The sequence below is a fragment of the Taurulus bubalis genome (genome assembly GCF_910589615.1).
Source record: "Taurulus bubalis genome assembly, chromosome: 17".
Classification (NCBI taxonomy): Eukaryota; Metazoa; Chordata; class Actinopteri; order Perciformes; family Cottidae; genus Taurulus; species Taurulus bubalis.
In genome coordinates, this window is record NC_136605.1 from 4,533,628 (window position 1) to 4,561,395 (window position 27,768).

The window sequence follows — 27,768 nt, forward strand, 5'->3', positions numbered from 1 at the left end:
ATCTTGTTTTTTTGCAACCAGAAATGATAGAGAGGGTGGAGCTAAGTGCATCCGAGCGCTTGGAGACATTTTTAGGAAACCAAAAATTATACAATTAACTTTCAAGAAGGGAAAACTTAAAGTAGCCCCGCCCTGCTTTATGGTCTATTTGACACTAAATGGACCATAATTTACTAAATGAACATCATGCTGTATTGAAGAAGACTTGCAACTAGAGATTGAGACATAAACTCATGTTTACAATGTTTACTGAGGGAATAAATCAAGACAGAAGTAGAGTCATTCTCTCATAGACTTCTATACAACCAGAGGAGTCGCCCCCTGCTGGCCAGTAGAGAAAGTGACAGTGTGAGGCTCTTGCTCTATCAGAGGCCGCACATGAACCAGTGTTCTGAATGCATCCTGAGTATCCTCCGTGTCTTTTCCGTGTTTACGACCTATGAATTAGGTCTCGTCGTGTTTTTATAGCACACATGTGGAACTCCTTGTTCCTCCTCAGCCATATTTATGAGAACACAGCAGCGAGTCGTCAACGGAGGGAGCGCGATATCCACATGACCGGCTCATTAGAGCACCTCAGGGACGCCTCATCCAGAACCACGCGGCGTCCATCAGGCCCCTATACGATCCTTAAGGGATACTCGGAGCCCCGCTGTGGCTGAAATTAGCCCCAGATAATCATCTCCTCCTGGGCTACAGGCACTCGGCACCGGGCCTGTTTTACACCCCATTTACCAAGAAGAGAGGGAGCGCCTCGCCTCGCTGACCCCTTTCGCTCTTGAGTCTACACAGCTGCTCGCAATAGCGAGCGGGCGAGAGGAGCTCTTCCTCCGCCATCTCTCAAATTAACACCCAAAAACGAAGCACGCGTAAATAAGCCTCTGAGTGTAGACAGGAAAGAACGCAGCTGGACCAGCAGAGAGACCGGGGGAGAAAAAAAACAGTCCCTTCCTCTGGAGAAGCGCCTATAGGTTGATGTATCGGGCTCACTTTCCGCTGGTTCCCTTTCTCCCCTCTATATGTCTCCCACACTCCCCTGCTCCTCTCTCTCTCATTGTGTCTTAAATCCCTCTTTCCGCCTGATTTTGCCTGAAAGGTGACAGAGGAGGTTCTCGCTGTAGATGAAACGAGGCTCTCTGTACAGATGAAAGGAGCTGCGTAGAATCAACACATTGGACAACCTTGCTGCTTAAAGTAACGGATTGATGCAACACACACATATGTACTATAAAGAGAGCATTACGCATTGAGATATCTCGCCCGTGGGAGGAGAAGAACGCCAACAAGTAAGGAAGATGAATGGTGTTAATGCCGGTGAAACCACATATGTTAGAATCAGAGTCCCCGTCCCCCTCAAAGCCCAACATAAATGCATCCTTTACGTTCAGCCGAGGTGTGTGTGTGTGTGTGTGTGTGTGTGTGTGTGTGTGTCTTTAACCCTCCGAACCCGCCGGCGGGATTGAAAAGCATGTTGTTCTTTCATCGCCAAAGCTACACCGTCGTCGTTGTCAGCCAAAACAAAGCTTACAAATTGTGACATTTCTGTCTAAAACATTTTTATTCCACATGTCTCATTTTTAAATCTCGACCCCAAATAAACCGTTTGAAGTAACCAGATCCTGTAAAATGACGCGCGCTCCCCGGCGCAACCAGGAAGCCGCGATCGACTCGGCTGAACCCAACAGTCACGTGACAAAGAGAGCAGAGGAGACGCTGGAGGTTGTAGGTAAATAGTTCAATGCATAAAGCACGTGGAGCCTCCATTTTGTTTTTACAACATTGTGGGTACTGAGAAATGTTGGATACATAGAGTGTGTTACACTGCACAAAACACATGTTGGGCTTGTCTCTGCTTCTAGCCGTGACTGTGCTGTTCCCACAGAGGTGCAGGACCTTTATATATATATATATATATATATATATATATATATATATACTGCAGTGAAAAACACTGAGAAACGGCTCAGGGTTCAGATGGGTTAAGAGTGATTTGTGTGTGTGTTCGCAGACGCTCAGACTTACGGTGATAACAAAAAAGATCTGTGCGAACGGCGTGAGTCTACGTCGACCGCGAGAGCAGTGATGCACACACACACACACATGCACGCACACACACCAGTCGCTGTGGTGTCCTGAGCCTGTGTGGCCCAGCGCTGGGGATGTGGAGCGAAGCAGGAAATGTGTGAGCCATGAAGGCATGTGTTTATGCTGGCTGCAGTCGGCCATCGCCAGCCAGAGGGAAAACAGACACCCAGCGCCGCTCGGTTCACTCCCGCCTCCATGAAACCCTCGCCGTGATCCTTTTCTCACCTCCGCCTCCCGAGGTTTTCCTCTCCAGTCCGTCGTTTCTGTCCTTCTCTTTTCACCTCTGGAGAAAGACGCTGCAACTCTCAGAACAAGAAGAGATCGTTCACATATGCATTTAAAACAAAAAGGGCCACAGCAGCAGAAGTTGCCCCAGAGGGCGAACCTCTGCCGGCTAATGGAGATGAGATGTTTAGAGAATGACACTCAAAGAGAAGAATGAGCACAGCACTTAAAGAGGCCGCCTTTTTTAATGAAATGAAAATGTAATAACCCAGTATAAATAAAGGCAGAGCTTGGCTGCGCGGCCCGCTGCGAGTTGGCCCGAGCCCCGAATCAACAGTTCGCTCTCATCAAGGCAATTTATCTAGATTTTTTTTTAAATATTCCTCAAGGTTTGCACAATAAAACTTATGGACAATAAAACAGACTCGTCATACAGTTGACTTGCTTTCAGTATTTCTCTGCTTGTTAGACAGCTACATGAGTTTAATCACCACGTGTGTGTGTGTGTGTGTGTGTGTGTGTGTGTGTGTGTGTGTGTGTGTGTGTGTGTGCAGGCTAGTCATTGTAGCCACTCTATGAACACATTTGTCACTGTAAAAGAGTTCTCCCTTAATATACCAATTTACCAGAAATACAAATGTTATTCTGCTCACCTCGCCAATTTACTGGCAGGTTTGAAAGGTTTTTTTTTTTAGAAATATTTATGATTTTTATTGGCACGGCAGCTTGCGCGGCTCGGGGGTGTTTCTGCTGGTCACTGTCCAGGATCATCAAGCGGCGGGTGTCCCCGAGTTCATGGACTGCTTTGCTTTTTAATGATGTTTCGTCCTCAAACCATTCGCTCTTCCTTCCTTATTGTTTAAAGAAAAACACATCAAACCAGTACCTTTTCAAACCGATACCAGCAGAGTTCTTCTTCTGATACGTTCCATCGATTCGGCTGATACGCCGCGCTCGACTTCCCCGCGCCACGGGCCGCGTGGGTTGTAGCGAGCCAATCACACGTGGCATTAAATGGAAAGACGCTCGCGGTGATTGGCTGCCAGCAAAAGCACACAAACGATAATTATTTTTTTTGGATCTGCGTATCAAAAGGATTCAAACGAAGGTTTCGTTGACTGGAAGAAGGAGAAGTTTCGACACAGCTCGGCACCCGAAAGGCAGCTATATTTAATATTCTCAAATTGTCTTGTTTAATAGAGAGAGACGGCAGGAAGACTTGAACTACAGAGAATCCTTCAGCAGAAATATTGAATAAACACTGATATCAGACCGTTTTTTTATATTTATTTTGAATGCCTTGATCTGAAGCCATGAAACGAACCACACTGTACTGTTGAGAAATGCTCCGCCTCAATGCTGTATCTAGTTCTTTATATGACATAAAATGAGGTTTAGTAATCTATTGCTCCCTCTCACGCAAACTCTGTTCTTCTTCCGATTAAAACAAAACCCAACGACCTTCTGCTCCGTCCATTTAGTACAAAAAGTACCAAAAAAACTTGAGTCAAGGGAATGAGGTTATTTTATATTTTCATTCCCGTCCTTTTTAATGAAACAAGTGTGCAAGCTGGCAGTACAAAGCACTCTTAATATGTTGGTCGGCGGGGAGCAGGAAGGCGGGTATGTGTTAGAAAGGGCAAGAAGTTTGATGGTCCCCTTAGTAGAAAGGAGGGCTGTCAGCATGCGGCGCCACGGCTCTTTGACGAATCCCCAAAGTCTCTTTCTGGTCCGAACAATCTGCCAATTCGGATCAAACTCCCCCCCTCGTTTTTATTTTGTTTAGTCTCTTCTGGGTATTACAGTTAAAAACGTACAGCGACGGCCTCTAATCCTGCCCCTACCTGCTCTACCTCCTCTCTCTCTGTTTGATATCATCCCTCGCGGCAAGCTGCTGATGCTGACGGGCAATCGGTCAACCCGGCAACGCAGACAGAGATACGGGATCGGCGGCAGGCTGTGTCGGGTCAACTCGGGAGTCGGCCCGCGGGTCAATGTCGGTGGGATCTGCGAGGGCTAAGCGTGTGGATCCCGGTGATTGAGTGATTGAGCGCTTAGTGTTTGAGCCCGCCGACAGCCCAAACAAGTTAATCCCCACCGCATCCCCTTCACTAACTCCAGATCTGCAGCGGCAGAGGGAGGGGCGGCAGAAGCAAATTTAGCGGACAGGGCTTTACCACAAAAAAAAAAAAAGCTCCTTAATGATTTAATCAGCGGAGATATTCATTTGCTGTAATACGCGGCGCCCGCTCGGCCCTGTACACTCTGTACAGAGCGGCAGCCGATGTGAACGAGAGGGTTTGTGATTATGAAGCTGGATTAAACGAAGAGGTTGTGCTTTTTGATTGGGGACAGAATCTGAGCCGGAGGTCGGGCTAGCTTGTTTTGGAATTGGATGATCCTTTATGGAGAGAGGAGATCCACTTAGAGTCGCAGGCACGCACGCTAAAATATCACAGGATCCAGATTGTGCCCTCCGTAGGGACGCATATCAGATCTTTATTTCATTTTTGAATGCAGACAGTAGAGAGGTGGAGCCCAGCTGGACTTGAACTGAGGATGGTGTAGTTGACCCTCAGCTGCTTCTCCATCAGAGCCCACACTGTCACTAACTGCACTTCAAGTGTAAAATGTGTGTTTGAATGCTTTGGTCACAACCTTTGCTTTCAGATATTGAATTTGTATCCGAATTTTTCCCATTCTATATTTCAAATAGGCTGTGCATAGAGCTGTTATAAGGTATCAAGTAAGTTCGTGCTGCCGATGCCCTGACTCGGTGTCCAGCTCCCTCAGTGCGGGAAAGCAACTGTGGCTCATCGCGGACCGGCTTATCGCACACATGAGTGGATCAGATAGCCGGTGAATAATCCGTCTAAATCGGCGCCTCCTCTCCCCTCGGTGTGGTGTGCAGGTCGTCGCTGTGCTCCGCTGAGCGAGCTTATCTCTTCTGTTTCAGCTGTAAAGCCACAGGTTTTAAAGGTGCTCAAGCCGGGGAGGCCCTCGTGATACTTAACTGGGATTTATGTCATGGGGAAACTGTTAAATACATTTAAAACAAGTTAATCTAAAATCAGCAGACTTTATATGGATCAACACTGGGCTGCAAAGGTAGTTCAAGTTCTCACTGGACCTACTTACCTACCGAAACACAGAGAGACCAGCTGGACTAGGTAAAGTCATAGATAACAGATGAATGGGCCTGAGAGAGAGCCTGGAGTCCTACAGTCCTGGATCAGTGCCTGTGAGGAGGTCGACTGCAGCTGGGTGACCCGTACAGACTGCTGGCGATGTAAGCATCACATTAATGAAGTTTAAAAGTAGAGCCCATGTGGAAAACCTCTCAGGCGGCGATTATGAAGTTGCCACCTGTGTTTCTTCCCCGACGTTGATCTTGGCTTCGCCCTCCATTGAGCGCTGTGCTGACTTAGCATTTTGATTGGAATAATCAGGGCCTTTTCCTTCGAGGGCAGAGTTGTTTTGCGCTCTTGTTCGGCGTCGCTCCCTTTGTGGTTCCTCTCGGACTTGGGTTTTTCTAAATGGAGGAGACAGAGAATTAGAAAGAAAGAGAAAGAAAAAACACCTCGCCAACATGCTTCCCGTGGGTTTACAGGATGGGGGAAAAAGGTGAAAGAGGAGAAGGAAAGGAGGAGAGGAAAAGAGGAGAAGGAAAGAAAGAAAGACGGGGAGAAGTGGAATGGAAAGATCAGACTTCTCAGATCGCACCAATTACAGGAACATTCAGGAGCCAGTTTCTGCAGAACGCATTAGCAGCCGTTCCACCAATCTCTTCCCCGTACGCTTCTCTCCGTCTTTCCTCCCTCTATTTTTCTCTCTTTTTTTCCATTTCATCTTACGATCCCAGTGGGGTTACCATTGGTGAGGTACATCCTGCTGTAAGTTTTCCTTCCATGTGCTGTGAACCAGCACTGGAGCATTTGAGGACTCGGTGCGATTCGTTTTTTTGTAACCAAACTCAACAATTGGGCGTTCGGTTGTACCGCAAATATGCAGCTCACGATGAATGTGAGCGTTTAGCGATGTGTGAAACAATGAGTCCTTGATTTTCAGACAAGGAGACGAAAGCAGGCCCCAAATGTCTAGTTGGCAACCATTTATATGTCGGCTGAAAGGATAGCTGTGAGACGCCATTTTAATCGGCTGTAGCTAGCTAGCTAATTAAGCTAACGTTGGCCCCCGGAGTTGGTTGAAAGCTACTGGATAGCATCCACGACTCCACAAAATACACACCTGGCAGAGATCTACGCTTTTCTACCTTGTTATTGATATGCTCCTTGGATGAAACGCTTGGTTATTACTGTGGGTATTAAGGTAGTTTGCCAGAAATGAGAACAGTTGGATAAGAGAAGACTGACACTCTACTCTTGAATTTTTAAAAGTAAGCCTCCAAACACAATATACAAGTCAGTCTAACTTACACACCACTCAGGGAAAGTCCAGATGGCCCAAATATTCAATTCTTTTTTCTTTTTTCTTTTACATATTTTCCATGTTACACCTGTTCATCTCATAAGAGTAATTTATATTCAAGAAAACACTCAGAAAATATATATTCTTCACATTTGTGGACTAGCGAACGCTCTTGGCTCCAAAGAATGGATCCTTGGCTCCGTCTTGTTTGGCTGCCTGTTCGGCCTCTCATGGGAAGAACGGTTTCAGCCAAAAAAGAAATCATCTTCCCCCCGCTGAGATTTCGCTCGACTTGAATGCATTTGGGGAAAAAAACACACATTTCGCCCCAAACGCCAGCGTTTTGCTCCTAACGGCGAAATTCCATCTCTCGAGAATAGATTGCATTACATTAATTTTCTGGAAAAACCCACATCACGCGGCATCTCTTGACCCTAAACTCAAGGGATGATGGCTGCCGCAGATGTAGGACCGTGTCTCCGTGGCTCGTAAACGCCCCCGAAGGGACGAGAGGAGATGACGGAGAGAGAGTCCAGAGCACAGTGGGGTTCTCTGATGGCCTTGAAGACGGCACCAGACCCTCCGCCGGACCAATGAGAACTCAGGGGTCGCCGTTCGGGACGGAGGTGAAATCCGTCGACCCGTGCTGGCTCGGCACGTCTGGGAATACCACAGAGGCGGTGATTAACTCTACTGACCGGTCTTTCACTTGGGAGGTGTGTGAACACATGGGCAAACCTCTGGAGTCCATGGGTAAGAGGCTCACCATGTCTGCTGTGTTCGATACCCAACCAGACGACCAGACATCATGCAGGCTACAGATGCTTCTGCTCCTCTCTTTTGTCTGCACTGCTTCGTTTCGATTTTTTTTCTTCACCCCCGGCATTTTTGTGTAGGTGTGGCGCGCGGCCCACATCTGCACTTTTTCTCTTTTTTCTTCTTTGAGGAATTTGAAATTGAAGCAAAAATACACAGGTCCTTTCATCAAGCCCTGCCACGGTGAAGAGAGAGAGCGGAGGGAAGGAGACAGTGAGATGACCATTAGTCTGTTCCTCTCCACTCTAATTTCACTGGAAAGATAAGTGAAATCACATGTTGGCAGGAGTTCTAGTGGAAAAGACGGAGCAGCAGAAGAAGACGAAGAGGTTTGAGTTTCAGGGGGATGCACAAGATGAGGAGGAACAGAGCTGAGCAGTTATATCTAAATAGTTCAAGGAATTAGTTTTGTAACATCGATTATGGAGTGATTTTCCTCCCTCGGTTCATGTGTATGACCTCGAGACCCGAGCATCGCTGACAAGGCTCTCTGGGCTTATGATGCGGACGATCGCTTGAAGGTCCGGGTGATTTCATCAGGATTTGGTACTGGACGTACACCTTACCCTGTTCTCTATACCCACGGTTCAACTGATTGATGCAAGTCCCACATTCCTTCCTCTTGTTGCTCGGTAGTTGTTGCCCACCATCTCCTGAGGGAAACCGTCAAGCCGGTTCTGAAACCGTTTTTTCGCCGACGTAATACGGGGCGAGTGTTTCCGATCAATTGGGACACTTTTCGAATTGGACAATCAAGCCCGCTTTACGCAGCCCAACGTTCCGGTTATCCCCCATTTGTACGATTTATCGTGTTGAGACTACTAAGATATTAAAAAGACACTGACTTCCTAAAGGAGATTGATCAGGGAGGAAGTCAGTTGGAGGCCATGACGGGAGAATTTGTGCCCCTTCTTTAACCTTTTGAAAACCCACCTATTTTTAGGCCTCTGCTCGAAAATGTCATACCCAAACTAAAAAAGGTATATCTCCGCAACAACGAGGGCTATTTGAATACTTTGGGTGTTATAATAAAAGAGTATAATGTGAGTTGTGTGTAAATATCAGTCTATATGTTACTGGTTATGAGTAAATGAAGAAGTGAATTATACAGTTTTTATCGCAATATCTGCTATAGACCCCATATGGGCTCCACAGTCTTCAACGGTGCGGTAGTTCTGAACAACGTTTGGAATCCTGAACTCCCTGTTGAAAAAGATTTACCACCTCAAAATATCTCTCTGGAGATTCAAACCATGCAACAAGGTTCCGCTGATCCCTCCGTCTGTTGCCGGTTGGTCCCGTGCCGTCTGACACAAACCTCCATTGATCTCCTGACTCGTACGCCGCAGCGGCACAACCCCCCGGCGGCTCGTCTTACCTGACATCCCCGGCCATTAAACAGCGAGAGCGCATTTCAGTCTCTCCTCTTTTTCACGGTCCCCTTTGTCGACTGGCCTCCTCTTGGCCGGCGGCCAATGCCACAGAGAGCCTGAGTGATCTCTGCATTCAGCCCCCTTCCTCGCTCACTCTCCCTCGCCCGTCCTTGAGTATGCGCCGCTGACGGCCCTCTAATCCACGGACGAGGTATAATCCTGTCCCTGGTGCCAGTGGTAATGCAGGCTTGATTTCATCATGGTGTTTAATGGGCATGGCAACAGACTGGGTTACAGGGCTGTGAGGATGCGTGGCTCCCACGACGGGGGAGATTCCCATGGGCATTCTGTTAAGTCTGCTCTCTGTGGACTTAAACTCAGCCCTTACATCACATTTCTTTATGGGACAACCATGCGATGGGTCGCGTGAGTGAGTGAGTGGGTGAATTAATTAGTGATCGAGCACCTTTTGTGTCCGTCCAAGGCTGAACATTTTTGGGGGGCCCAGTTGTGGCTGCAGGCTCAAGGTCCTCTTGTGGTTAAGGTGATTCCCTCACTTCCCGTCATCAGGATAAACCTGTCCAATACTTTGGTTTCTGCAAAACTCACATTCAGCCTCCGCTGTTCTTTGTGTTGATGAGGAAATATTCTAACAATGTATTATGCCAGCGGTATTGTGTTTATGGGTTGTCCGTACGTACGTCCATCCCATTCTACTGAGGCGCAGGAACGCCTCCACTAGGACTGAAGGGTGAAATGTGGAGGTTAAACAAATGTTCTGGCAATAAAATCCATCTGCTAATTATGACAATTTCATACGAATGTTTAGTGATGACATTTTACACAGACATGCATGCCATTTTCTTTTTTTTTTCCTGTGAATTAAACGAACCAGCCCCTGTGTACATTTTGCGTTGGCAGACTGTGAGGAGATGCTCCACATTTACTATCTCAGTCAAGTACCTCAGACTGCGTTTTGGCCTCCAGGCGAGTCGCAAGCTGTGAGAGGCGCCGCTCCTCCTCCCGACAGCGAGGCCTCACATGAGCGACGCTAAAGCCCGTTTGCATCTTCAGACGCTGCATTGCATCACGCACCCCGATCGTAAATGTTAAACCCCCCCCGTCAACCGCCTCCGCACACATCTCCGGTTCACACATGCAGAGAGCACACGCACGCACGGAGAAAAGAAACCATGTGCGGACGTGAAAAACACGCTGAAAGTGACACGGTCATGCTTTACTTTGAACGTCTTCCCAGGCTCGTGTTTCCGCGCTCGGCCCGTCTCTATCCGCCCCTCGAGGGTTTTGGGTTGGAAGATGACGGACGATGTTAGGTGGACCGGATGATGAATGCAGACATTTTTTTTTTATTTCTATTTTTATTTATGTTTTTTGGATTTCCTCTTTAGTCCACGGTTTTCCCCTCTCGAGAGGGAGCTGAGGAGAAGGCGAGTGAGAGAGTACACATCGGGGATGTTAAAGAAGCACGATCCTGTTTCCCCTCTTCCTTTTTTCCACAACTCCATCCATCCCCTCACACCTCGCTCATTTACTTTCCTCTTCTGTCCTCCCTCCAGAAGTCCCCAAAAGTCCACTTTCTCTGCGTTCCTTCACCCCCACCCTGTATTATTTTCTTTTTCTTCTTCTTTTTTTCTCTCCCCCCCATTTGCAATTACAGTAATATGTAACATCAGGCGTGGTGAGATTTAGGGCTTTACCTTACATAACCCCAGGATTTAGCCGCAGGGTTTTAAGGCTTCTCTGAGCCGCTGAGCCGGAGGGGGAGGGGGGTGCGGGGCAGGGTGGAGGGGCAGGCAATCGGGCCTCTTTAAAATATTTTGAAATGACTGAAATCCCCAAAGGGCCTATGAGCGCGTAGGGATAGGAGGGCTTTGAGGGCCGCGATGTAGCGCAGACGTCATTATTTAGTATTACCACGGAGCCTGATCCATTCAAAACACGACCCGGTCGGGGTGGGAGGCGGGTCAACGCGCGGCCGCTGACATGTTCATGGAACGCCTCCCCACACACACACACACACACACACACACACACACACACACACACACACACACACACACACTGTTACTGTCTCTTTTAGGTTTTATAACAGGAACACTCCAGATATATACGTTTCTTTAATGTGGCCAAGTATTCCACTAGATGAAGGCCCCCCCACAAACACACATAACACACACACACACACACACACACACACACACACACTAGCACACATGCCAAATTGAGTTGTTAGTAAGAGGGCCGTTTTGTGTGTGTTTATATTGCATGTGTTGGGTTGAGGTGTCTGTGTGTGTGCGTGTGTGTGTGTGTGTGTGTGTGTGTGTGTGTGTGTGTGTGTGTGTGTGTGTGTGTACAACGTAGTGCAGGCAAGCTTTTTTTCTTTTTTGTTAAATTTAATTTGATATGAATTTATATAAAGCGGTAAAAGTGTTGGAGGAGTAGGTTTTTTTTGGGTCTCCACGCCAACCCGAAGCCTGGATTTTCTTTTTTACATTTTTATTTCTATTCCTCCTCGAGGCAGGCCAAACGGACAGGCCGTAAATTTGAAATAATGAACTGCCTGGCGTGACTTGGCGAAGGGAGCAGGGAGGGGAAGCGAGTTTGCGGAGGAGGAGAGCTGGTACGACCTGGTGGAGGGGAAACAAACTCCACGGATAGTGGAGAGGAAAAAGAAAGAAACGGACGAACATGGGAAGAGCATGTGTAGGAGGAGCATGAGGAGGAAGAGCATGTGGAGGAAGAGCATGTGGAGGAAGAGCATGAGGAGGAAGAGCATGTGGAGGAAGAGCATGTGGAGGAAGAGCATGTGGAGGAAGAGCATGAGGAGGAAGAGCATGTGGAGGAAGAGCATGTGGAGGAAGAGCATGTGGAGGAAGAGCATGTGGAGGAAGAGCATGAGAAGGAAGAGCATGTGGAGGAAGAGCATGAGAAGGAAGAGCATGTGGAGGAAGAGCATGTGGAGGAAGAGCATGTGCAGGAAGAGCATGAGGAGGAAGAGCATGAGGAGGAAGAGCATGAGGAGGAAGAGCATGTGGAGGAAGAGCATGTGCAGGAAGAGCATGTGCAGGAAGAGCATGTGCAGGAAGTGCATGTGCAGGAAGTGCATTTGGAGGAAGTGCATGTGCAGGAAGAGCATGTGGAGGAAGAGCATATGCAGAGGAAGTGCATGTGCAGGAAGAGCATGTGGAGGAAGAGCATGTGCAGGAAGAGCATGTGGAGGAAGTGCATGTGCAGGAAGAGCATGTGGAGGAAGAGCATATGCAGAGGAAGTGCATGTGCAGGAAGAGCATGTGGAGGAAGAGCATGCAGAGGAAGTGCATGTGCAGGAAGTGCATGTGCAGGAAGAGCATGTGGAGGAAGAGCATGTGCAGGAAGAGCATGTGCAGGAAGAGCATGTGCAGGAAGAGCATGCAGAGGAAGTGCATGTGGAGGAAGAGCATGTGGAGGAAGAGCATGTGGAGGAAGTGCATGTGTGTCGGGGACGCGCTCGACAATGTTTGTTTCCCGTGGAAAGAGCCCGCTTCTTCCTCATCGTCTTAGGGCAACATTTTTAATTTCTCCCTGAGCTGGTAAGGGGGTTTTAAGATGTAAAGCTGCCGGGATTAGGGCCTGTACGAGGGGGAGACACGGGACGCGAAGCCGGGATGAGTCTTCCCTCCCCTCCGCCCACGCACAGGGTCGCAGACACCACGTCCGACCGCCACTTGTTTTTCTTCCGAAAGGGGCTTTGATGCATTGCGTGCCGCGTCTTACTGCACACGCAACGGAGGGATGAGGAGGAGATGAAGGAGATGAGTTGGAGATTAAAGCGAGGGATGGACGTGGTGCTCTTTTTTGGCAAAAAACCCGCAGAGGAAGTTCGACTTAATGTCCATCGCAGATGCTGCGTGGACGTTTCGGAGACTTTGATGCGAGATAAAATGTGCTAAAAGTTTGGTAACATCTGATCACCGCAGTTTGTTTAAAGGTGAATGAAACCTGTCGACTTCGAGCAGAACACATCTGTAACGTTTCCAACGGCCGAGGCTGAAACCCCTTCTCCTCCCCTCGGTGGAGTTTTCACACTCTCATAGCTGCTCAGCCCGGGACTCCTGCCTCCTGCTATTTTTCAGTGCCTTTTACTGTGTCTTCCTGTGTTTTTAACGGGCTTTTACAACCCCGGCTGCAGCTGCACAAGAGAGCGAGGGAGTGCGGTCGGGGAGCAGGGTAGTTAGAGAAGGGAGGGACAGGGAATTGAATCATGAAACGAGGACCATATTTTCCATGCCGCACTAAAATGAGGACTTTCCATTTTTCTTCTTTCTCTCTTTCTCCCTCTCTTTCCTTCTCTTTCCTTCTCTCTCTCTCTCTCTCTCTCAGTGAAGGGCTCTGTGCAGCTGCTCGTCAGTAGTTGTCTGTTTGTTTGTCTCTGCCTCCCCTCTTTCCTCCCCCGTTCCTCCCTCACTGCCTTTAGCTCATGTGAACTTTGCTTTTTTTTCGTCACGCTTTTTTTTCTCTTTTTTTCCACCGCGCATCGTCTCTGCTTTCGATTAAAGTCGAAAAAAGGCAGCAGATCCCGCTCTCTCGCAACTGTAACTAACAGAGACGCCATTTCCATTTTTTCTCAAACACACACACACACACACACACACACACACAGGACTCCGTTCTTTCCACAGCCGTTTGTTTAGGCCACGCGGCTCAGTGAAAACTTCGCCGCCAGTGTTTGTTGAGCTTTCTGGGCGCGAGCATCTTGAACTGATGCGGACTCCCCTCTGCGTTTGGACCGTCGCAGAAAAAACTATCTCCTCGCCGTGCCACGGCGCGGCCAGAGGGCCGGAGGACCGGAGAGCCAGAGGGCCGGAGGACCGGAGAGCCAGAGGACCGGAGAGCCAGAGGGCCGGACCTCGACATCGTAACTCCCCTGGCTTCCTCCTTTTTGGCTCCATCACCAGCTGCAAAAAAGAGCCGTCGCTCTTTCGTAAAAAGCTCAAAATCGCCTCCGTCCCCGGGATTCGATCTCATGCCTCCAACCCCAGCATCTTCCAGACCCCACCCCCACCCCCCCTGCCCCCCTACCCCCACCTCCCTTCCACTCCCCACCGGCCGCAGCCACAGCCAGACGCGCTGTTGCAGCCGAGTGGGCCGCAAGCATCTGTTTACAGCTTCTCTTTCTGCAGCATGAGATAATGATGGCCAGATACAGCCCACAGTAAAATAAACATGCTGCCACTTCCCCGCTGCTGGCCCGGGTTTACTGCTCATTCCCACCGAGGACGGTCCCCCGGTGGATCCGGACCTAAACCGAAGAGGCCCTCTTTTATGAATAAATACATAACGGGAATGTTTTAGTGGAGGAACTCATGGGCCGCTCGATGGCAGCCCCTTGGGGTCAAAGCCCTCAACCCCAAAAAGGAGTTTATTCTTTCCCGAAAAGCATGTGCAGCACGGAGGTAATATATGGAAACCTGCGCCGGGCACCAGATGGGTGGGGATTATTGCATTCAGTTTGGGTCAAGAAGGGTCGACGTCCACGGAGGAGTAAAGCAAATTACATTTTGAGTTCTTTCCAGTGGTTGTGGTTGCATGCTTTAACGTTTTAATACTCGTACATTTTGACATCAACACCTGTTGGATCGGGTTTCTTGTTTACAAACTTTTAAAAATATCCTCTTCGAGTTCTAACGCTAACCACTAATATTCACGTTTACGCGCAGCTGTAAATATACGCAGATTAGCGTAAACTAAGCTAGTTTTTAACTCGTACCTTGGTACCTCGGTGTAGCTGCTGCATAGCTAGCAAAATAGCTACCATTAGCTTACTTACACGTTTAGATCAAAGAGTAAAAGATGTCCTAAGAAATCCTGGTTGACACTTTTGAAACGACATTTAAACTGGGAAGATTTTTAAATGAAACATTCAAAAAAACACTTCGAAGCAAAAGGTTTAACGTGCTAATGGCGATCGAACTCGGTGGCGTCAGTTCCGTTAGCAATAGCATAATCGGTTATTTTCAAACTTCCAAGTTCGTCATTTACGTCCGCCGTATAAAAACAAACAATTCAAAGTGATTCGACTGCAATCAATGGTGTGTGAACCATCGCTGTTAATCCAAGGAATACACAGGAGTACACAGAAGTACACAGGAGTACGCAGGAGTACACAGGAGTACGCAGGAGTACACAGGAGTACACAGGAGTACGCAGGAGTACACAGGAGTACGCAGGAGTACACAGGAGTACACAGGAGTACGCAGGAGTACACAGGAGTACACAGGAGTACGCAGGAGTACACAGGAGTACACGGTTTGAACTGACTCAGAAGCCGTCGTGTCCTCAGTGTGTCGTTGCCATAGTCCCACCTGTTCCTCACCTGAATCCACTCGCAGAACCCTGCAGGGGTCCCTCAGGCTCCTCGGGGGCCTCAGGAGAACCCCTGCACACACACATTTACACACACACACACACACACACTGCAAGCAGAATGGAAAACATCATCATCTAAACCCGGTTCCTTTTCTCCGTCCAGCCTCCTCCTCCTCCTCCTCCTCTTCGTTATCTCTCTTCCTGTCTTCCCGTGTCATCTAGCTCATTCCTCTCTTCTCCTTCAGCTATTCTCTCATTCCTGGTTCCTTCTCGCTTGCTCTGTTTTTCATAAACTTCTGGCTGAGCCTCGCCAGCGATTTCCCCGAGCCGTAGCGTACGAGCGCGAGACGTTTCTGAGCAACTGCCAAACAGATGCAGGCTCCTCTGGTCGGGCCCCTCGACTTGAAACATCCTCTCTCCCTTTTATAGCACGGAGGCACCGGCAGCAGGGCACTGGCATTTCTTAGCAGAGGCAGAGCACTGATGGGGGTCCCATTAGAGTTTAAAGGAGCAATGTGCAGGAGTTAGTGTCATCCAGTGGTGAGGCTGCAGATTACATCCAATCACAAGCGTGTTTGTGGCCCCTCAGGTGGCCCCTTCTAGAGCCGGTGTCTGGTTTGTCCGTTCTGGGCTACCGTAGGAACATGGAGGTGCAATGTGACGGACTCCGTCAATCACTGTCCCGTTTTAATGTATTTGATGTTTTGGATAGAATACAATGGGTGAAACTGATGTGTTACCATGGCGCTGGTATTATTTATCCAAACACGCCGGCCGTGATAATCAGGCCCGATGTCACGATCACACATGTCTCTATTGTGAGCTCATTTTACAGAGGAGGACTTTGTTATTTAGCCTAATTATGTTTCCTGGTTTTATTGCATTTTCAAAGTCTTTCAAGTTATCATTTTGACTTATTTTCTCTCGCCGCGTTTCGTTTTTCGAGGCCAGATTCGTAGAAGTGCATGGAGACGCGTGACGCCGGGAGATAATAAGATAATAATACCGAGGTCAGTCACGCTCATCGACGCAATATGTCCCCAAAAAAAAATGTTGAACTGGCTTAAGTGGATTGCCGACTGTTTAATCTCTCTTTGCCGCGTCGATTCCGACGAAGAGAAGCTCTGAAAGCTTTTCATCTGGGTTAATAAATTAATAGATGGATTGATAGATGGCCGGAATAAACCTCCAATTATCAGCTCGACCGAGGGGAGAGAGCCGTAAGCCGTCCCAACTAGGCCAATCCTGCGTGTTCCCGTGAAAACACGTCACCATCACCTCAGACTCGCCCCGGGTCGCTTTGCCCCCCGGCGCCCCCGGGAGCTTTTGTCAGCCGGCGTGCCGCCTCGCCCGACCCCCCCGGGCCAAAGGGGGTTCACCCGGGGACGCAGACGGACAAACAAACGCGGCCCGGGCGGGCGACTCGCAGACAGCTGGTGGTCAAAGGTGGCCTTTCTATCTGTGCCCTCATTTGGCTGATTGTTTTTTCTCTGGCCTCATCTGCTCTCTCTCTCTCTCTCTCTCTCTCTCTCTCTCTCTGTCCTCCTCTCTGTCAGCTGGAAGAATAAATCTTCAGTTCACGCTGTAGGTATGCAGATCTGGCTGCTCCACTTTGGATCTCTTTGTGAGACAGCTCTCAAGTTTACTGCAGCGCTAGTCGGTGTTTAGCCACCGTGTGTGTGTGTGTGTGTGTGTGTGTGTGTGTGTGTGTGTGTGTCCTTATTTGACCTCCCCGCTCTGCGAGGTCTAAAGACGTGCAGCGTGACTCATGCACACGCTGCTCGCGCCGTAAAGCTGAGATGTTTATAAACGCAGCAAACGGCAAAAGAAGAAGAAAAAACCCGCGCACACGCAGACCACCTCACAAATCACGCCCGTCATACATCACGCCTCCGTTGGCAACACCCAGGGAGGATGTGGGTTTTTTTTTTTTTTTTTTTTTACAGAACCATTCATCGCTCCCCTAATTCATTAGTCCAAATGAGCATTTATGCAGAGCACACATTATTTTTACGGGCCGGCTTTATGTGCCTGTGTGGAGCTTTTTACGGCCCTCGTAAAACACGTCCTCCAAGCCCCAGATAGATTTGGGAGCGTTTATTTGCATAGTTCACAAAACCCAAAATATACCGTTCCATGTTCCCCCGGGACGTCCCGGGGCGGCGGGGGATCGGACCGGGAGGCCCGCTGCTGTCTGATCACGTCGTGAGAGGAGCCACTAAAACATGCTCGTGGTTCTGAACCCTCAGAGCTTCAACATCGTCATCATCGTCATGTGTGTTGAGTTCATGAGGAACATGTGCCATGTTGTTATGCACATGCATGTTGGGAAATATCCTCATAATGACCACGAGTTCCGCCATGTTGTCCAGCTCCACCGCATCTACTCTCAGTACTTGTATGTGTACTCCCCCAAATTTAGAATATAAATATATATATATATACCAGGGTAGGAAATTTACATATTTTTTAGGGGGCAATTTTTGCCCCCACTGATTGAAATCCAGGGGCATTTAAATAAAAATTGGGGTCACTTTTTGAAGTCAAGACGGTTGATTTAAAAGTGGGCGGCGCATTTCTCATTTTCTCAAGTTCATTAAATTATCAAAATTATGGGGGATTTTTTTGCCCCTCTCCTATTATATTTCTTAGTGGCAGTTTTGCCCTTTGCCCTCGTGTATTTCCGACGCTGATATATACATATTTTAAATATTTATAGGAAGAGAGGAGAATTGTTTTAACAATTTTTTGCCTTTGAGAGGGATCTGATAATTTAACACAGGATACGAAAACTTTACAGACGCCTTTCTACGGCAGCTTGACGGCAGCGGTTTAAATAATGTGTAGAACCCTAAACAGGTCACCATTTCCCCTCGATGCTCTTTCTTTTACACAGCTGTGAACACGTTTAAGATTACAGGTGATCAAACCTTTTCCCGACACTCTCTCTGCACGAGGTGATGGGTCTCGATGCGACCTCTGTGCCCGCTAGCGGCTCGCTCCGTTTATTTTAGCAGAGCTGGATTCTGCTGCAAGCTAACGCTAACGCTACCTAGCTCTCAACGCGGACTTGTTCACAAAGTAGCCGGCCGCTAGAACGCAATAGAACCGATAAGAGTTCTTACAATGCCCAGACACCTGCCCAGGATTTCGACCGGTTTGGTACACCTGCCTTGCTCTGAAGTGGACTGTTGAGTTCTGCTGCTGCAGACAAGTGACCCGGCGGGGGGGTTAGGTCACGACCATCAGGTCAGAGAGAGGGTCGTGTTCTCCGCTCCCCGTTTAGTCGCGGCTTGAGTGGCAGGTCTGCCCCGTTGCCCCGGATCATAGCACCCTGGTTATGTGTGTGTGTGTGTGTGGTTTGTCAATGAGGGGGGAGGGGCTGTGAGAATAGTGTGTGTGTGTGTGTGTGTGTGCTCCCTAGCTGTTGCCCCCTCCACCCTTATACCCTCTCCTCCCCTCTCTCCTCCTCGGCTCTGCCAACAAGTCTCTCTTTCTTTCTCATTCCCCCCTTTTATTCTCTCCGCTCACGTCTTTCTTGGCGAGGCAAAACGTTCCCACAGCTCTCACAGCCCCTCCCCCCCTTTTCTCTCTATCTCCCCCCCCACTTTCTCTCAGTCTATCACTCGCCCACATCTCCCTTTTTTCCCTCTATCTCTCTCTCTCTTTTGCTTCTTGTCTCCACTTCCTCTTGTCTGCCTCTCTTCTCCCTCTGTTTTGTTTGTTCCATTCTCCCTATCCCCCCCTCCTATTCCTCCTTGTCTGTCTCTCTCACCCTTTCCCTGGCAAAAGACTGGCATCACATGATACATTCCCTCTTGTGCCCAGACCCCCCCCCATCACACACACACACACACACACACACACACAGATATCACAACATGGGAAACTAACTCGCAGCTATACGTCTTCCCCTCGGCTCTGTGTGCATGAAACTCAATACTCGGTGTCTCGAGTCTTTTTTATTTCTTCTTTTTTTTCAGGCCCACTGTGAGTCAGGGACATACAAAAAATAACTTTTCTTCTTTTGGGTGGGAAATGGAAATGTTCAAACTTGCACCGAAGGGTTCCTGTTGAAAATGTCGAGGTAAATCTGTGGAGCCACATGTATTTTAGACGTCGGTCGGAGTTTTACGCCGGGGCACTTTCTGCCCCTCGCTAAAGCCCTGCTGAACCCTTCCCCCCCTCCCTGCAAGAGGCAGATTTATTTAGCATGTGTTGCAGCATTGACCCCCTCATTCCCCCCACCACCTCCTCCTCCTCCTCCTCCTCCTCTTCCTCCTCCTCCCTCCACTGCCGACAAGCGACATCTGCTGGCCAACTGGAGCAATAGCGCCCTCTCCGTACAGGAGCAGTTCGACGGGGGAGTTCAGACGTAACAGCCGAACGGACGGTTCCAGAGCGAAAAGACACGCGTGTAAAAAGAAGTAAAATGGTGGAAGTATTCTGACAGCAGCTTCATGCCGACGTTGCTCTGTCTGCGTCCTCCCTGTGCATCACAGCTCATCAGCATAGGCACAGATAAAAGATAAAAGAACCGGGGGGGCAGAGGGAGAGAAGACACATGGGCACCCGGCCAACCGCTCCCCAACACCCACACCCTGCTCTCTCTCCCTATGGCTCACCCCCTCCCCCCCCCTCCCCTCCGGCTCTGTGTGGCGTTGGCACCGAGAGGGCGCAGGCGGCACACAGACGGCCACGCAGATGGGCAACGGGGCAACGCAGGGGCTGCCTCGCCACACCTGCTCCTTCCTGGCACGGGGCTCAGGGGGGCCAGGCGGCCACACACACACACACACACACATAGATAAACACAGATGTGCATCCAACGCAGGAATTATCTGTCTCAATTTATCGACAACCCCCCCCCACCCCCCTCGTGAGAAGACTCCCACGGGCCGCTTCTCCCCGCACGCCGATGCGCGCTTCCGCGTTTTTTAAGATATAAAAAAGAGCGCCCGTCTCCCTCCCTCCCACACTCGGCCGCTCGGCCTGTCAGTCACAGATGTTTACGCGCTTTATCTCCAAACCGGGCCTCAACATGTGCTCCAAAAAAATCTCTCTCCACACACATCATAAACGTAAGACGCAATCACACATCCGTGGCCGCCCCGAGTGATGTATTTATAGTCGGGCGCCCACACGTTCACACTCCACGCCACGAATGCCGGCACAGAAAAACACATTTCACAATTAATCACGTCGCCCCACGCCGCGCTGTCACATGGAGTTACACGCCAGGGCGAGCTAAAACGGAGCGGCACCGCCGTCACTTTTTCCACGACCGCGCGTGGGAACAGAGATCCACGAGTGGAGACTCGGGGGAGGGAGGCGTCGGCGCTGGAGGAGCCGTTGAAGCTGCCGCTTCACTCGGTAGGGTGCGGACGCGGAGGCCAAGTAAACTTCCCCAGGGAAGCGTTCAAATAGCCGAAGGGGAAATACATCCCGAAACCCTGAGAGTTATTGCTACAGTCTTTGAACGCTCCATTGACAGTTAATGGGCCTTCTTTCTAGTCACAGGACATTTGTGCCTTCAGAAGGATGCAGCCGGTCCTTCATTATAAACCTGAGGGCCTGTGGCGACATAAGTCACTCAGCGCGGTAATGAAGGCTGCACTTTCAACTATTTATTGTTTCAGGTCGATTCCCTCGCTGGAGTCGGTGTGAGACGAGAGTCGACAGGAATGTTGATCCGCTCATCCCAGTCGCCTTCGGTTATTCCCAAAAGTTTTAACGAGCAGCAGATTTCGGGCAACGGAGCTCACGGAGGCCTCTCGGGCTGCCCTCTGCGGTCGCACGGTCCAAAATAAAACGTCCCACGTCTTTCCCTTCACCACTTTCATGAGAAAACGTCATGAGGGGAAGTAAAGGACGTGAAGGAGACTTTTTGTTTGTTTAGGACTTTGGAAGAGAGAGACACGGCGGTGAGAGAATTAGGCAACTTGATTTCGTCCCTCTTGCTTTTCTGCGACCGGGCATCAGACAGCCAGCAGCATGCTGGGTAGCGGAGCAGCCTCAGGTGCTAGTTTGGTTAGCTTAGCTTCCATCTCCCTCTCCTCCCTGGGGCAGTTTGGGGGCGTTTGGTCCGCCTGGTTCATCAGGGATCGTCTCAAAGTCCGCTGCACTTCATTCTGATCCCCACGCGTCCTTTCCAGATGTTGATGAATGTGTCCTGTCAGTTGCCATTAGTGATGAACATAACAACAAAAACGAGTACAGCAACAAACTCAATGCTGTGCAAATCAAGTTATGAGTCACTCCCCTATGAACGGTGTTTTTCAATGTGTCCACAGCGCTCGGACACATTGCCGTCGCTTTAAATGTTGCCGCCGCACAGGATTGTGGGACGGCATCATACTCAAGATTTCCCGACGCTAATAGCAGATAAGAAAGGAAGCGTTCCCTCAGCTGTTAGAGAAGTCAGCCCGCTCTTGTCACAGCTGGATGTGTCCGGGTCATTTCCCTCCATTGGGAACCTTCCTGAGCTCCAGAGACGATTCAGCCACAAGGTGGTTGGCACCTGAAGGGGAACACCTGCTGACCCGACAGAAACAGAAACAAAACAAAACAAATACAGTTAATATTATAAGACACTTAAAAAAACATGAAAAGATTAGACCGTTAGCTCCTTGTAGTAAAGATGAAAATACAACATTACAGTCGTCTCCATACACCGACTGGATATGTGGAAATATACGTAGCAACAGCATCGCGTGGAAACGTTTTCAGAAAGCTTTCGGAAAATTGTTATTTCCACCAAAATGTGAATTTTCTGTTTGAAATACGTAATGAAGCAAATTCCCAAGAAACGTGTCCGCGGGGGTCATTCATGGGACACCTCCGCTGAACCATCGACTACTTCAGGGTCCAATAAGAACCACCGGCTTAAACAACCAAAGCCAAGATGAGCTTTGCTTGGAGAAGATTGAAGTTTTCAAAACCGGAAACAAATCGGAAGAGAAGAGAGACGTTGTGGGATGAAGGAGGAGGAGGAGGAGGAGGAGGAGAAAAAGGTTGAAATGAAGTCCAATAAAAGAGCCGAGTGAACATCTGTGTGGGATAGCCGTGGATTAAGAGGAGGGGGGGCGCGGGGGGGGGTTGGAACATTTTAAGCGCATTAAAGATTTAAAAAAAAAAAGGTCAGAATGTTTAGCAACATACCGATAAACCTCTTAAGCGAAACCCAATTGGGGAGGCTGCTTGGTTTCTTTATCCAGAGGCTGGTGGTGGGGGGGGGGGGGTGGGGGTGGAGAGAGGGGGCGAGACCGTGCAGCCACACACACTTAAACTGTGTGTGTGTGTGTGTTTATTTGTATGTATATAAATATACGCGTCAATCAGGGCAGTCTGCTGTGCATCCGTCTCCAAACATGCTCCGTTATATTTAGTACTTCTGTACATATGTGCACTGTAATCCAACCTCTCCGTCACGTCTACACGGACTCAACAACACAGCTGCATTCCCACGTGAACCCAGAGCCCGAGCTACACACACACACACACACACACACACACACACACACACAGAAACGACGGGGTCTGGACCTGAACGCCACGGCTCGTACAGGCCGAAGGGGGGTTTATAGCATGAGGGAGTGAAGGGGAGAGAGAGATGAAGAGGGAGAGAACAGTGACGGATTTGTCCGCGGCCGGAGGAAGAGGCCCCTGTCATTGGACTGTGACCTGAACCGCGTCTGTCCCCGGATGACACCGCACGCAGCCGGGCGGAGGCGGAGACGCCGAGTCAAGCAGGGTCACGGGCCGCTCTGCAGACGCGTATTTATATACCTGATGGCGGCCGGGCGGCCTTGATGCTACGGCCACGTCCATTTTTTGGGCCGTTATAGTTTTTGACCCGGAGCTCCAGTAATTTAGTACGACACTCCCATAAAGTTTGGGGCCTTGTGGGATCCAAAATAGACCGGTGGACTCCATGTCATCTGAGAGACGTCCTGGTTTTCAGGTCCATAAATTAAGATGCGTAATCCTACACTTCCCACAATGCCACTCAATAGAGCTTTATCTAACGCCCTAATTGTTCAACCTCCTCATCCGTAGTTTGCAACAAAAGGCTTATCTGTCACTATGACATCATAGCAGTTCTTCTCATGCAGATAAAAATGGAGATTTTATATTTTCTTTGAGGGGTTTTCCGCTCAGCCGGACCGACCTTCCAACCGCCGTCGGGTTTTAACACCCACCTGTTGGATTCTTATCTCCGCTGTTGGTTTTACTGTCACTAACTTTCACTTCGTGCACACTAGATTATGGAGCTGTGTGTGTGCGTGTGTGTGTGTGTGTGTGTGTGTGTGTGTGCTCGTAGCGCAAAAACAAACACTCTGAGCTGCTCGGTAAATGGCCGCCTGTTTGAGCAGCGCGCGCCCGTCTATGAACGAGTCCATTAGCGTGACCGAGCGTGTTTCAAGTGTCTTTTAATGATTTGTGTGTGTGTGTGTGTGTGTGTGTGTGTGTGTATGATGAATGGAGCGATTAAGTAAGTGTGATCTTTGAGTGTGTGTACATTACCCCGGGTGTGAGTTATTAGCCTCCGTCTGCATCTGCCGTGTGATAAATGTATGGCCAGTGTTAACGTTTGTGTACACACTCACACAGGAGTATATCATTCAGCCGACCAAGGAAACCAATGGACTCGCTCTGTGTGCGATTAGAGCGATAGCACGGTGTGTTTGATGGCCTGTGTGTGTGTGTGTGTGTGTGTGTGTGTGTGTGTGTGTGTGCTGTATTATCTCTGCTGAGGCGTATGCAGGGGGCCTTGGGGAAACTGTGTGCAGGAGATAAGGCTGATTCATGTGTGTGTGTGTGTGTGTGTGCGTGTGTGTGTGTGTGTGTGTGTGTGTGTGTGTGTGTGTGTGTGTGTGTGTGTGTGTGTGTGTGTGTGTGCGTGCGTGCGTGCGTGCGTGCGTGCGTGCGTGCGTGCGTGCGTGCGTGTGTGTGTGTGTAGCTATGTTCGGCTCATTCTAACCAAAAAGCACCCAAAGTAAAGTGCCGTTTCTCCGGTGCCCGTGTGTTTTGTAAACCTCTTGTATGCAAAGGACTGAAAATGTTTCCTACCCAGAAGACACTGCTGCTTCCTCTTCTGAGGTCCAGCGGTGGTTTTGAAGTTCAAACGAAGGCATCATGTAGAAAATAAAGACCAAACATCCGGGACGGTCGCGACAAACCCACAAGATAATTGTCCTCCGGCTCGTTTCAGCGCCATCGGAAAGCCAAAAAGCCAGCTATTTCTTTTTTTTAATTAACCACCACTTTACTGGGCGGTCGTGCGCGTCCTTGAGGATAGCGGTCGAGGAGAGCAAAGCATTCGCCCCGTCACAAAACCCCCAAAGGTTCTGAAAAACCTGCTTGAATATCAATGTAAGCGAAGTGCGTGTAAAAAAAAGCAGAAACTCTGATGCAGCCGTAGCGTAAAGGTGCCAAGAAGGACACATTGCCTTCGACAACCACTCATCATTAGGTGGGCTGCTGCGGTGTGCCATCCATGTCGCCATGACAACCGGGCACCCAACATTTTTTTGGCTGGGAAACCGTCACACAGTGGCGTGTGTGTTGTTGTTTTTTCGAGGCACGCAGGTTTAAAAGGTTTTTAACGGTTTTGCGGTTGTCGGGCCGCGCGCCGCCGAAGGCCTCGGGCTCCGCTGAGTTTCTTTTCTCGGTTCATCCTACACGATCGCCTCATTTGCCTTCAGGGATTCCTTTACTTGACGAGTGTGTGTGTGTGTGTGTGTGTGTGTGTGTGTGTGTGTGTGTGTGTGTCTGATCGTGTCTAGTCTTTATTGAACTCGCAGGACTGCAGACAAACGTCCCGGTGGTTTTTGTCCTCACTTCATTTGCATCGCATATCCTCTGTAGGTCTTTTTATCTTTTAAGACCATTGGGTCTGACAGAGAGAGAGAGAGAGAGAACGTGAGTGTGTGTGCTTTTGCAAGCATGTGTGTTTTGTATGTGTGTGTGTGTGGGTGTGCCGTCAGCTAGCAGGAATGCACGGCTACCGCCAAAGCTAAGATGGCTGCCAAGCGCTAAGATGGCTGCCAGGATTCCGCAGAGAGCGACAGCGCGCGTGAGAGAGAGAGAGGAAAGGGGGAAGCAGGGACGAGGCACGAGAGGAGGCGAGGGAGGAGGACGCCAAGGTGGACTGAGAATGAGGGAAGGAGACTCGTGAGAAAGAGAGGAGAAACCTCTGTGTGTCTACTGTCGAAACCCAGAGTGATGGTTTAGTTTGTCCCTCTTTGTTGTTGTTGTTGTTGTTGTTGTCTTGCTTCTTTTGGGGACGCACACACGGCGTGAATGGTGCAGCATGTTGTTGTTTTTAGCTGGCACTAATGCCACCCAAGATTAGGCCCCTGATTTGGGCTTAGAGGACGGGTGAGACTCAGGGAGGCCTCTCTCTCTCAGGCGAGGGAGACCCGGGGCCTGTAAAGCTTCAGCGCTCACGAGGCGGGTAATTGGCCCGAACGCTTACCGTGGTACGACCATAAAAGCCTCCTCGAAGGCCGCGTTACGCATCTGAAGAAGAATGGCAGCTGGCGGGGGCCAAAGAAAAGTAGCCCCGGGGGCAGGTGGCTCTCTGCCCGCCCGCGCCTATAGACGTGAAGGTAAACACACGCAGGAGATGCAGATCCAAACAATCACTCCAGAACACACAAGTGTGCGATTTACAAGTCACTCTCAGCGTCGGCAGCAGGGGAGGGTGAGGGTTTCTCTGGACGCTTTCCACCGTCAAAGGCCATTTACTAAAACAACGTGCGTGTGTGTGTGCGTGCGTGCGTGTGTGTGTGTTAGAGCCAGAACTTAAATGTCTATAAAATAGAGAATAGTGAGCACAAACGGGAGATACAATCCAAACGATGCTCAGACAGAGAGAGAACCCAACCTCCACTGTCTGAGGCCTTTAACTTAAATAGTGTACATGCACGTAGGTAGGAGTCCCTCAAAGTGGGTTTGAAGCCAAAAAGAACTCTAAAGTGTTTTGTTTTTTCGATGTTAACTTTCAATCGGAGCGGGAAAAAACAAAATGCGGGTTTATAATCTATAATCTCAGGCCCTGTGTGTGTCTCTGTTCAGCGGGAAGAAAGAAAGAAGGCGCCCTTTTCTCAATGAAGTGTTCCCTCTGATGCAAAGTCTGCCCGCTTCACCAGACGTCTCTCTCTTGACTAAACACCTCCCTCTCTCTCTCTCTCTCTCTCTCTCTCTCTCTCTCTCTCTCGCTCTCTCTCTCTCTCTCTCTCTGTGTCTTTCAGAACAATCAGGACAATCAGACATCTCAAACCAGCAAGGAGACACAGACGTCAAGCCCCCGCCAAATGGTGAGTTTATCCCGTTTGCCTTTTAGTCTCACCTGTACAGATGCTAACAAACATGCACATACCGTACACACACACACACACACACACACACACACACAACAAGCCAGGCCTCTCTGTGTGCAAGTGCGTCCCGGTACAGTTGGGTCTAAGTTTATTATAGTAAGAAGAGCCGATGGTACTGGAGGCCTTGCGGCGGCCCGCTCATAAATCACACTGACGTTATTGGAAGATGGGAACCACATGGCCGCCGCCGAGCGCTGACCTCATGCGCCGTCCTCTCATGCGGTTAACCCCGGACGGGGATGGAGCGAAGGGAGAAGGGGAGAGACGGAGGAAAGTGAAGGGAGGCGGGTTTGAAAAGAAAAAGGAAGTGATGGACAGATGGAGAGAGGGATGAAATGGAGGAGGAAGGGTGTGGATTTAGAGTTCACTCAACCCCGGAGCAGAGGACACAGAGGCTATTATGGACATTATGGAGCACGGGTGAACAGAGTTAACTGGGGGAGGCTAACGAAACTTCAGCACAGCGCACACACAAAGTCACCACAAACGTGCACCTCCATTATCTTGAAAGTCAACATTGAGAGTGGGGCGTGTGTGCTTTTGTGCTTCTACTCTTGTGCGAACGTAGTTTTGTGGGTCATTTTGATGATTCTTTGTTTTGGGAAATTTTAGCAAGCTAGCTCAGTTGTAGGTCTTTAGGATTGGCTCACGGTTAAAGGGACCGTTCACCGTCAAATCAAAAGTACATGTTTCCTCTGACATGAAGGGCTATTTATCTGGTCAGGATTGAGATATCGACCGTTGAGATGTCTGCCTTCTCTCCAATATAATAAAACTAGACGGCAGTCAGCTTGTGGTGCCCAAAGCCTCCACTGTCTCGTTCCAGACATCATGACTCAGTTACTCCAAACAATCGACAGACCTTGCATACCGCAAACCGTAATCACCGTGCAGAAGGAAGCGTGCATCTACTCATGGACGAGAGGCCCGTGACAGCGCCAGATTTAAAAATGTATGGCGTCCTCCTGTGCTGAGCTGTAACGTTAGCTAGCTTAGTGGTTAGCTAGATCAGTGGTTAGCCAGCTCATTGGTTAGCTAGATCAGTGGGTAGCCAGCTCATTTGTTAGCCTGCTCAGTGGGTAGCCAGA

At 49.4% G+C, this 27,768-nt stretch overlaps 1 protein-coding gene across 4 annotated transcripts in view; it reads left to right on the top strand.

The window, feature by feature from the left end:
• The window catches only part of nfixb (nuclear factor I/Xb), a gene marked incomplete at its 5' end in the record, with an annotated part of 137,564 nt that overhangs the window by 83,976 nt on the left and 25,820 nt on the right, over positions 1 to 27,768 (top strand). For all 4 annotated transcript variants that reach the window (XM_079233637.1, XM_079233634.1, XM_079233636.1 and 1 more), the window contains one exon: positions 26,552 to 26,617. In XM_079233637.1, the coding sequence (XP_079089763.1) occupies positions 26,552 to 26,617 (66 nt within the window). The remainder of the gene's footprint in view (positions 1 to 26,551; positions 26,618 to 27,768) is intronic.